Here is an 11,892-nt window from a genome sequence, read left to right as displayed (position 1 = left end):
CAGTTCTTGATATTTCATGACCTTGGTGCGGTGTTGCTCTTACAGGCAACCTCACACTAATGGAGCTGATTTCTTGCCTACCTTAAGTATGGTATTGCAATAAATTTTTTTTACATGCATGCAGTAGCACAAGGGTGCCTTGTTTTTTATCAGTGTGCGTGTGTGTGTGTAACTATAACTCCATTTTCATCCAGTTTGGACCAGGCTTGGTGGAAGGGTTGAAGGCCACGCAAGAATGAAATGACCTCAGTATTGAAAAAGTCAATGAAAAGCTGAGGTCATTTGTTAGGCCCTTTGTTTGATCGTAGGGCACATAAATGTTATAATCGGTGATTGCCACTTCTCGTTAGTAATGGTGTTGATTCTTGGCTTGGGTGATTGGGTAAACAGAAAAAAAATCCCAAGTGGTCATTTGACACTGGATGAAATATACTACTACAAGAAAACTTTTTAAAGGGAAATTTTTGCTATCCTCCATGACAGGTATAGTATTCACTTTCGATAACCTCCAGGAATATTTGGACCGTGTTTTTTTTAATGTGATCCATGTGTGGATTCTAAACCCTCTGCATGGGCGGCGTTCTGCACTAGACATATTACGAAGATCCTGTGACCAGTCTTCCATGATTGGCATTTTGCAAACAATAAGCGGTCAGGGGTTAGTGTTCAGTCTGGTCAGAGTGCCCTGAATACGAAATCAACGCATCGTCAGTAGTTAAACAAAGGCGGCATTACATAGGGTGAATGGATGGCAAGCACCCCCCTTCTACCGTATACTATAGAAAGAATAGCTCCCATTTTCAACTTGTTTTCCTCATACACGTGGCGTGTGAGGTGCCCAGAATACAAATGAGTTAAGATCTAACAAGTCATCATCTCTCAGGGACATGGGAGGCGGATCATGCTGATTCAGTAATATTACAATAAAAAAAATAATGTGGTGTTAGGTAATAAGGATAAGCGCGTTTGTAGACTTTAGTCTGTTAGTCTTAACCCCATTTTAATCTAGTGCCTCTTATTGGCTGATAATATCGTTATCTAAGAGAGAGAGAGAAAATCAGCCCCGGCCGCCTCATTGGCCTTGCATTCGGACACCCTGGCCGTCAGCTGATGGTGAGGTGTGTGTACTCGCAATGTACATAAACAATAACAATTCAATTATTTGTCAATTTGATTTTGTTGATTTTGGTGTACGACTTTATCACTGATGCCCTGAAGTTTAGTGGTTTGTCATTCTCAGTGTAAAGCTTTGTAACAAAGCAGCAATGTATATAGTTGATTCTGGAAGTTACTAAGTGGACCTAACTCTGCAACTCAGTCCACTACCCGTGGTATAGGTATTGGCATTAGTCAGGCGTAGTGTCAGTGGAAAAATATGATTTTTTTTTTTTCTGAGACCTGTTAAGAGTCCTCTGCAGGTCGTCAATTTGTAGGGGTTTTTAACCATTCGACTGCAGTGAATATCCAGGCATATGGGTCAGTTGTAGCAATGTTTAGAGACGAGCCCTTTGCAGTTCGTCAAAATTTAGAATTTGTAACTTTTTTGCAGTGAATGCTCTTTGAGCTGATTACAGTTGTCTGTCAGAAACTTTTTTTTTCTCTCTCTCTTTAGCCCAAGTTTTGACAGCAGTGTGTGTGCCAGTAGCTGGTAGAGTATGAAACACAGAGTAGGTACTAAGTTAAATTTACACGGTCAAAAGACTAAGGTTGAGTGTTGGTGTTGATTTAAAGGTACCAGTATTTGTTTATCATAAAACAACCCCATTGTATGTTTGGCCATCTCTCTGACACCACTGCAAAACAGGGCATTTCCAATCAAAATGAGCATGAAAACATGCAAAAAACACAAAAACTCATTGAAAGAAAGGGAAATCAAAGAAGAAAAAAAGGATCATGTTCTTAAAAAAATTCAATGTTAGGTTGACAGACAATCCACTGAGCCTGGAGATGTCTTTTTCACTATTTTAACCATATGTGGTAAGTTTACGGTTTAGTTTAAGCAGCAGAAGACCTTACCTGTTCATTTGTTATTTTACATTGGTGGTAAATGATTGCTATATGGTGGTTGTGTTTCCCTGTTGTTTTATAAATATTTTGTTTTCTTGATTCATGTTGCTTCTTGAGTGTAATTGAGGACACTTAGGAAAAGTTATTCGACTGTACCGCATTCATTTGTTTTTCTATTTTTTTGTGTCTGATTAAGTTGATTGGTTTAGGTTATGATAAAGTGTTAGTTTAGATTAGGTTGGTTTATATTGTTTTGTTACATTAGATAATTTAAGTAGGTAAGACAAGGTTATGAACGGCCATGCCACGTTGAGTACACCGCTTCCCATCCGATCAGCGAAGTTAAGCAACGTTGGGTCTGGTTTGTACTTGGATGGGTGACCGCCTGGGAACACCAGATGCTGTTGGCATCCCTACGTCAAGTGGGGTTGGTGGAGGATTAGTGCCCCTCCCTGTAAAACAATTAACTCTAAGCCCTTGGCCACCCCATTTGGGATACATGGCGTCTGGCAATGGATGGATGGATGGAATAATAAATTTTGGTGGATTTGAGTACGTTTTAGAAGGTCTGGTATTATGGTTTAGCATCAAACACATGTCATTTGAAATGAACAGTGATTGAAAACAACAGTAAAACAAACTCGCCAATGAACAATCATTTACCTCTATAAAACGATTAGTAAAATATAGAAGACAACCAGGGAGAAAGGTGAATCGGTGGAGTATTTTTGCTGCTTAAACCAAACAGTATTTCTACCCCATATACTGAGCCAAAACAAAAATTTAACAGTACAGTACTGTGTATTGTAGCGTTAGTCATGAAGAAATGCTGTGGAAAGGATGCAGGGGTTGTAGCACAGAGTATTAATTTATTGTGACATTTGGCAGTGGGGAATAGGCTGCAAGAGGTTGAAAATCCCCAAGATAAACTTTAACTAAGGTAGTTTAGAGTGTTGTTGATAAAGTGAATTTGTGTATAAAATTGTTTACCAGTTTCAGGTGGGGTAATAAAATATTAGGTAATGTTTTTATTCAGTTTATCTTCTACGTCATTATAAAACAAATATAGTAGCATTGGTATTTTTGTATATAACCGTGTATTTCACCTGTTCATAGTGTAGTACAGTAGTGTAATATAATGGCATTCTATGACCCATCCTCAGAGTGTGAATGATGGCCAGCCCAAGCGTGCGAGTTTTGTCCATACAGAGCCATGTTGTTTCAGGATACGTGGGTAACAAGAGTGCTTGCTTCCCCCTCCAGGTAAGCTTGGACACCAGCTTATACTTGCTGTAAATTCCTATTCACTCAGAAGATGTAGTTTACTCTTTTGGGGATATGCAGCTGGAGTATGTGCCAGCTTAGGAAACTGGACGCTCCAACCCTTCATAGTCCTGAATCACCTTTTGGAAGGGTGTAGCACCTGTTAGCCAACCAAAAAGGTAGTAGGTAGGATAGTTACCCACATCCCCAGAAGTACTACCATGAGAATGATGTAGGGCTAAGGCCTGGTAGCTGGCCTTCCACATTACACCCTGGCGGGGAACTCGACCACATTACCAGGTACAATGTTCAGAGTTCGAGCTGAGACTCCTTCTCATACATATCATCTATACACAGCTCATCCTCTTGGGAGCTGTGCGTCCTCCAGTTTCCCTGCACCTCACCCTGTTGAAGGACCCTGTTCTGACCCTGGCAGGACTCTTTCTGCCACAGGAGGGCAGCTGTGTACTTGTGTTATGAGTTTTCTCGGCCAGACAGACCAGGGTAGAGCAATACCAACAAAAACTTTTATATGATATTTGCTGATGATTTTATTCAACTTGGAAATATAGTTGAGGTGGGAGAATGATATAGCCATCAGTAACAACACAACTACAGTATTCAGCCTGGAGATATAGTTGAGGTGGGAGAATATGATATAGCCTTCAGTAACATCTTCACAACTAAAGACCTCGTCTTAAGGGTGAAGAAAATATTGGTACAGTAATCTAGCACTAGTGAGCCTAAAATGAAAGTAACATCATCAGATTGAAAGAGTTAATTCCATTGTGTTATGAAAACTTGCTTCTTGATACATACATGCTGCATACCATGACTGTTATGAAGCCAAATCACCTGTGTATATTTTGCTAATGTGGTGCCTGGTGTCCATTATTAGGTGCTTGGGTTTGAAGTGGACACCATCAACTCTGTCCAGTTTTCCAACCACACTGGGTACAAGTGTTTCAAGGGACAGGTCCTGGATGACACTCAACTGGGTGAGATAACTACATTATTCAGTAAGTTTTAGTTTAGAAATATGATTACAAGTGTACACTGGTATCAGTTGAGACTGCACACAAAACTGTTCTTCAGAAATCAGGATTTCAACCCAGGTTCTTCAGTTGACAGGCCAAGCTGCTGGTGTAGTACTGTAGTATGTATGTAGTAGCCTCAGGTCCATCTGACTGTCATCCAGTAGATTGCAGGTCAAGTTATCCTCGTGCAGTTCACTATCATCCTTTTAGGAGATGGAGAGGGCGTTGAGGGACATTGTATAACTGAGCAGTGGAGTTCCCTGGTCATATTGATACCACCATGTGAAAGCATCCGTCTTCAGTGCTAATGCTACCATGAGTTTCCATTATATGTTGGTGGTATGTTCCTCCATCAGAAATAATATATCTTTGGCTCATCCTGTAAATTAGGGGAACTAGCAGTCAGTTTTATAGATAGTAATGTAGCTCTGATGGGCAGTTAGGCTGAAAATTACTGTACACTTGATGGCAAAAAAGAATATTAAAAGAAAAAAGTCTGTTATCTTCAAGGAGACATGGGTCTACCTTATTTTGCAGTTTTTATTTATTTATTTATTTTTCTTCTTTACCAGAGCCCATGTGATATTTTTTTTTTTTGTGCATTTTCAAGTTTTGGTGTTTTTTATTGTTTCATTTATAAGTGATGAATTTAAGCAGTGCACTTGTTTACAAAATTTGTTGTAGTGCCAAAGACAGTCAGTTGCCATCTTGGACATTGAGGGCAGACTTCTTCCATCATGGAATGCCATTTGAGCACTAATGTAACCTCATATGTTTTGATTCATCAATACTTAACTCAGATTGTCCTAACATAACCAAATTTATCCTAGGCTGCCTGTACCTAATGTAATTTATCCTTACCTAAATTTTCATAATATATCCAAACCAAACATGATCTAACCTAATTTATCCTAGCCTAACCTTACATAACGCATTTTACCCTTACCTAATTTACCCAAAACTAACTTAGTAATCTAACCCCATGAGCACTAACCTTTATTAAAATGGTGCAGGAAGCTGGGTGAGTGCCATTTTTACAGTTGAAAATTACCTCCTTCACACCCATGTCAGGATGAGATGAATAGCATGTGCACAGAGGTCAAGAAAATTGAAAATGAAAATGTATTAAGGTTGTAGATTCAAATCCCTGTAACTAGAGTACTGAATCTGACAAAGCTGTTGGTTTTGGCATTTATAAAATTGTGTTATCATCAAAAGGCAGTGTGGGAGGGCAGCCCCTGTATTCCATATGTCATATTTCATTGCTTATTGATATAATTCTTCATACTTGAAAATGCACTTCTGTACAACTTTTTAAAGTCTCAGAATCAATCCATTTTTTTTCTTTTTTTCTCCACATCTTCAAGTACAGCAAAAAGGCATCATAAAATGAGGACTTTGTGAACTGCCTATTTATTACCACCGAGATGTGATAGACCTGGTTTGTCAGCTGACGAGGCTGGGTTCAGGTTTTCAGTAATTTTGTCAACAGATGGGCCTGGGAGTTATAGTAGTACAGTATAGTATCTTCAAAAGAAAAATTTATTTCAGTAAACTCTTGATTATCTGTCGTCACAATATTCGGTGCTACTGACCTGGCTCTGTTAAAGCAATAACCTGCAAAATAATGCAATATCTGGCGCCGAAATGGGACTTACCCAACGGTTCTATAGAGTATCCAGGGTTGAGATGCGTCAACCGGCTCATAAACGGTAGCCAACTGGCGCTGTATTACTGTACTACTCTGCTGTATCATTATTTTATTGTATTTTATGCTTAATTCTTTTATTCATGGGAAAGTTTTTGGGATGGAGGTTCAAGATGGATAGTAATGCAATATCTGGCTCGACGCCAAATATTGAGCCGATGGGGGTACTGTGCAATATCCGGCATTTTGCTTTAACCAGCGTAGGGCCTGGCAGAATTATGCCAAATAATTGAGTTTTTTGTATTTAAAAAATTTGGAGCCTGTATTCATAATGAATTTTACTAACCACCAGGTGACCTGATTGATGGACTGCATGCCAATGGTTTAGACTGTTACTCTCACCTCCTGACTGGCTACATAGGCTCACGCTCCTTCCTTCACAAAATCCAGACTGTTGTAAAACACCTCAAGTCTGTCAACCCTGGCCTAATATATGGTTAGTCACATCTTAAGTTCCAGTTAGCAATATATATGACAGTCATAGGTTTAGACCTAGGCCCAGAACTGTAGGTAATGAAAGTAAGATGTAGCTCACAGAGATAAAAGATATAGGAAGTAGGAGAGATACTGAGTACAGCATAGTATGGTGAATTGTTTACTAGGTCACAAATAATGATGAGAAGGGGGAGACATTGTCATTCTAGTTCTGTGAGGAAGCTGCAGATGTAAGTTCTCAGGTATGTGAAAGAATTTGTGGCCTATTTCACTGAGTGTGCTGTCTGATGGTTCTACTTTTTATCTTTCCTTTTCCTTGTTGTTACATCCTACCTCACCCCATCTCTTAGGTGGGAATTAAGGTTGAGATGATGAGAACATCGCTGATGATGATCACTTATTGTATCTACACAAAAATTATCCGTGATGTACGTTTGAAACCACTTAGGCACAGAGAAGCCAACCCAATGTACTGGGAGGATTTAATAGATACTGTATTATGAAAAGTACAGTAACCACCACCGGTTGAAAATGCTTTAGATCTTTAAAATCTTAATTTATCTTTTATTTCTTCTCTCTGTGTATTTAGTGTGATCCTGTTTTAGAATATGCACTATATTTTTAAAGGTTTATAGTATCTGCTTTCTTTGTTTGCAGTGTGTGACCCTGTGATGGGAGACAATGGGAAGATGTATGTACCAGAGGAGTTGCTGCCAGTGTACCGAGAGCACATAGTACCCCTCGCAGACATCATTACTCCCAATCAGTTTGAGGCAGAGTATGTGATTGTTTCACTTCATGCAGTGTTGCATTCAGTTTATTCTGTTCAGTTCATAATTTCACTCCTGTAGTTGGTTGTTTTATTGATTATGGAAGTGTAGTTTATGTCTCTTGGTCACACACACAAACACTATGATAACAATGGAACTGTCTTAACCAGCCATAAAATTTTAGGAGAGTGGTACCTAAACTTCTCAATGATTGCGAATTACTGATAAATCTGTCAATTAATTGCATTAAGTTTTCCATTTTTCAACTTTGAAATCATAGGCTGCTGAGTGGACAGAAGATCAGCAATGAAGAAGATGCAGGGAAGGTGATGGAGTGGTTCCATGGCCGGGGTGTGAAGACAGTGGTACTATCCTCCACTGATCTTGGCCCACAGGGAGTCCTTGTTGCTATGGCGTCATCGGTTGTCAGTGAGTAGCTAAACTGGATCCAAACTGTAATGAGGCATCAGGTGTGGGTTGGCATGGGAGTTGTATGCAGATGATATGGTTTTAATGCAAATGGCAAGGAGATTACAATGGCAGTTTAGGAAAAGGAAGGACAGTATGCACGTTCAGAGCTTGAGAGTAAACACTGAGGAAGATGTCACTTAACAAGTGATGACTGTTCCATGTATAAGAAAAATTATGTGGTCTAGTCAAGGATGGAGGAGCTTAATGTAGGGTATGTGGCTTTAGCATGTATTAGTAGCTTGCGCAACTGGGGGTGGTTATGATAAGCTCAAAAGATGCTGCAGAAGCTTGAAGTTGAGAGCTACTACCCCAATTAACATTGAGGGGATTTGATTTCTTTATAGTTAAAATTGAAAATACTGTGCAAATTGGTTTTTGTTAAGTGTGATGCTCTGTGATTGTGAAAGCTGAGCGGTAGAAGGATGCTTTGAAATTTGAACGAAGAGGTGGTTGTGTTATGCCACACTGAGGAACAGAACAACTGTAAACAGAATTAAGACAACTTTAAGGCATTGTGAGTGGTAGTGAGTTGATGCATACAGATAGGCTTAAGTGCCTTTTGGCATGTGTAGAGAATGTGTGTGTGCATAACCGGGCGAAGTGCTATAAAGAACGGACAGTAAAAAGGAGAGCTTCTGCCAGCAGGTGAGGGACTCTACTGGAATGATGTAAGAGACAGCTTAGCATAGAAAATAGCCATCAGGTTAATAATGCACAACCATTAAACACTGCCATTCAAACTGCAAACCTAGTTGTTTGCTTCATTACGGTATATAAGAAACAGAGGCTTGAGTGTTGCAGCTGCACGAGGCTTACTTGAGGGAGTGTTAGTGCCAACTCTAACTTATGGGTGTGAGACTATGGTGTGGCATGAAAATGAAAAGTCAAGAGTAAGAGCAGTGGAGATGGAACTGTTGAGGAATGTATGTGGAGTACAGAGGGTGGATAGGATACAAAATAGTGTGATTCGTGAAAGGTGTGGAGTGAGGAAGTTGGTGGACGCCAGAATCAAAGAGAGTGTCCTGAGATGGTATGGTCATGTGGAAAGAATGGATAACAATAGAGTGGTGAAAAAGGTTTAACTGAGCGAATTTGAAGGAGGGAGGAGACGAGGTAGGTCAAGGAGAAGGTGGAGAGATATGGTGGATGAGTGTTTGAGGGAAGGTGGAGAGATATGGTGGATGAGTGTTTGAGGAAGAGAGGTTTGGAAGTCAGTGAGGCTAGGGAACTGACAAGAGATCGAGCTGGCTGGTTGAATGTTGTGAGGACCAATGCATGATCAGGGATTTTTGGCACCCCTTGTGAGCATGACAGTGTCCGGATTGACTCATCCGGATACGTTTGTGTGAAGCTGCAGAATGTGGTGAATGTTTTTTGGCGTGTCCGGTAGAGCCAAGATTCCGGGGGCTTGGATGATGAGTGAATGGAAGTGTGGCCTATTTGGATTGGGCAAGTTTGTGCTGTCTGGACATTGCTACTCCTCACCCTGCCGTTGGGTGGGAAGGGAGGTCCAGATGATGATGATTTAGCTTCCTTTCACTCATCAGATGGGAGAAGGACAAGACTAAATGTGCACATCCCCCAGCTACCTGTGAACTTCACAGGAACGGGTGATCTGTTTGCTGCCCTCCTCCTGGCGTGGTCACACCACACCAACAGTGACCTAAAGGTTGGTGTTGTGTTTTATAATTTTGAATGACTATTTTTCACTATAACATGTTTACACTTGCATCTACTAAATGATTGCCTTTGTATTAAGTAATTTTGCAATTGTACAGTCAAAAGGCATGGTGTATAGCCCATCAGAGTTGATCAGAAAGTGAGGCTGGAAATTCTTTCTAGGCAGCATCCATGTGGCATCTCACACATGACTGATATGAATATTTTGGAATAGATGTGATACGAACGATACAAAACAATATGAAAGAAGGACAGTTGGACTGAAACGTGGAGTTATTGAAGTGGTAAAAAGGCTTACACTGAGTTAATTATTACTTCACAGTGCTGCTCCTATATTTTATTTGATGAGCAAAGGGTTCTGCAAAACAAAGGTGAAAGTCATAAGCTCCAGTGGATGTCAAAGTTTGGGAGTCACTGCCATAACAGCTTTAATTACTGTGCAGCTGACAGTGTTGTATTATCTCTGGATGGCAGAAGGCAGTGGAGAACACTGTGGATACGATGCAGGCCATCCTCCACCGCACCTTGGACCAGGCCCGAGCTGATGCAGGCGTTGAGGAAGGTGGTGAATTGGCTCTGACCCGACACCAGCTGGAGCTGAAGCTGGTCCAAAGCCTTGATGATATACGCTCCCCCAAACCTCGTATCCAGGCCACTCTGATAGAATGAGTCTCCACACCCTGTCCAGTATTCTCATCAGTTAACCACATAATTCTGATGATGTATTATCTAGCTTGTTTTTACCTTAAGACGGTTTTGTTCAGTTAACATAGAGAAATCAAGTCATGAAGCGGTTAATGAAGACTGTCTCTAACCCCATTACTACATATGGTTTCTCCAAAGTACAAAATTACCAAAAGGTAGAAAGAACAAACTAAAATACTACATCCTCGGATGCAACGGGTTAAGGAGGCTCCTCAGCACCTCTTTCATACCAGTTTTTTTCTGCATATTGCACTTAAATACTCTCATATAATGTATTTAGGCAGTCTTTATTAGTAGTGGTTGCTGGGGGAACACCTTCCTGTGATGGCACCAATTTAACCGGGGGTGAATTCAGTGCCCATTTATACAGACATCCCTTCTCTCCCTCCCTGTCCCCCAAAGGAAGGATGGTGGACTGCCAGAGAAAGTCAGCTTCAGCTTGCAGTCCATTGGTTTCATATTTAAAATGAACCTGGGGCTACCACTAGTGCTACAGCTACCAGTACTTTTCAGTATTAAAGCAGTTCAAGTAGCATGAAAGATTATTGACGTGTAATATTAAGGATGAAATTGCTAAGAAAGATGTGTTAGAAAGCCTCATAAATTGGAGAGAATACATACCCATATCAGCAGAGAGGAAGAGGTGGGAATGGGAGAGTGCACTCACCTGAACAAGGGTTCATCATAGAACAAGAAAATGCTTAAGATGTCAGGTATTGAAATCACGCTGCCAACAGTTTTTAAATTATTGATTAAATAATGTGTTTCTTCCTCAGAAATTTGCAGATTGTATCGATTGGAGTATTCATTGCTGAAGTGAATGTTTGTGAGATGGTACAGTACTTGATAATACGTGATATACTGTACATAGGTGGGGATTAATCTGTTAAAGTATTGACTGGGTACTGTAAATTTTAAAACATCTCTATGAGAAACTGGTGGTTATACTTGGTAAGCACAAATCAATTGTTTATTTACCAACCACAGGTAAAATATATACTGATAATGTGTCATTGTAGTTGGTTTACGGCTTAATGTGTAGGAAACATACTGGTACTAGATTCTGTAAGCAGTGTCTTAGATCAAGCACAGAGGATGGAGGGTCAAAGACTGAGGAAGAGAGTGTATGTGAGTGAGGTGGAGGGGGAAAGAGGGAGGGGGAGGCCGAGGATGAGATGGAGAGATGGGGTGGAGAGGTATATGAGAGAGGGGGGTGTGAGTTGGGAGCAGGGGAGTGAAATGGCGGGGGACAGGGCGACTTGGAGGCGATTTGTTTGTGGCCACCCCAAACAGGATTGAGGTGTCTGGCAATAGATAGATAGATAGACTATTTTAACTACACAAATTTTTATAGACATTTTATACTTATTTTAGAATGGTGCAGTTTGCTTTGGTAGAGATGTATATACTTTGATTTTGTTTTTAATAACTTTTATTTTTGATAGAGCCAGGATTCAAGGGGCTTAAATGATGAGTGAATGGAAGCATAGCCCATTGGATTGGGCAAACTTGGGCTGTCTGAATGTAGCTACTTCTCACCCTGCCCTAGGGTGGGAAAGGAGGTCCAGATGATGATGATGATTTTATTTTTTTGTGTGGTTCCTGATTACCCATTCATCCACTATGCAGTGCTTTGTCACATCATCATGAGCATAGGGGCCCGAGGCTGGGCTACTTAGTCTAGATATTTAAGATGAGAACTGCCAGGTTGCTCGGCCCTAATTTTCAAAAGAATAAATAACACTATACCCTCTCTACTCTAATGACCCAAAATTGCTATCCCTACTTTGAATGCTGAGTTGTAACAAAAGATGAA

General features: G+C 40.4%; 1 protein-coding gene and 1 non-coding gene across 2 annotated transcripts; both read left to right on the top strand.

Annotated features, from left to right (window-relative positions):
* The first annotated feature begins 2,298 nt into the window (after positions 1 to 2,298).
* Positions 2,299 to 2,417, top strand: LOC145396662 (5S ribosomal RNA). The gene has a single exon (XR_013896821.1). It is a non-coding gene; the product is annotated as a 5S ribosomal RNA (ribosomal RNA).
* Positions 2,418 to 3,168: 751 nt separating this feature from the next.
* On the top strand, positions 3,169 to 10,040 carry Pdxk (pyridoxal kinase). Its single transcript, XM_080269839.1, has 7 exons — positions 3,169 to 3,270; positions 4,169 to 4,268; positions 6,308 to 6,451; positions 7,108 to 7,228; positions 7,501 to 7,649; positions 9,239 to 9,360; positions 9,846 to 10,040. The coding sequence occupies exons 1-7, from the start codon at positions 3,178 to 3,180 to the stop codon at positions 10,038 to 10,040; spliced, it is 924 nt and encodes a 307-aa protein (XP_080125965.1). The 5' UTR covers positions 3,169 to 3,177.
* Positions 10,041 to 11,892: the final 1,852 nt, after the last annotated feature.

This window comes from Coenobita brevimanus, chromosome 38, assembly GCF_032717465.1.
Source record: "Coenobita brevimanus isolate Jiangsu-jjx chromosome 38, ASM3271746v2, whole genome shotgun sequence".
In the NCBI taxonomy this organism is placed as follows: domain Eukaryota; kingdom Metazoa; phylum Arthropoda; class Malacostraca; order Decapoda; family Coenobitidae; genus Coenobita; species Coenobita brevimanus.
Note: the sequence above shows the minus strand (reverse complement) of the source record. Positions and strands in the feature narration are given on the sequence as shown.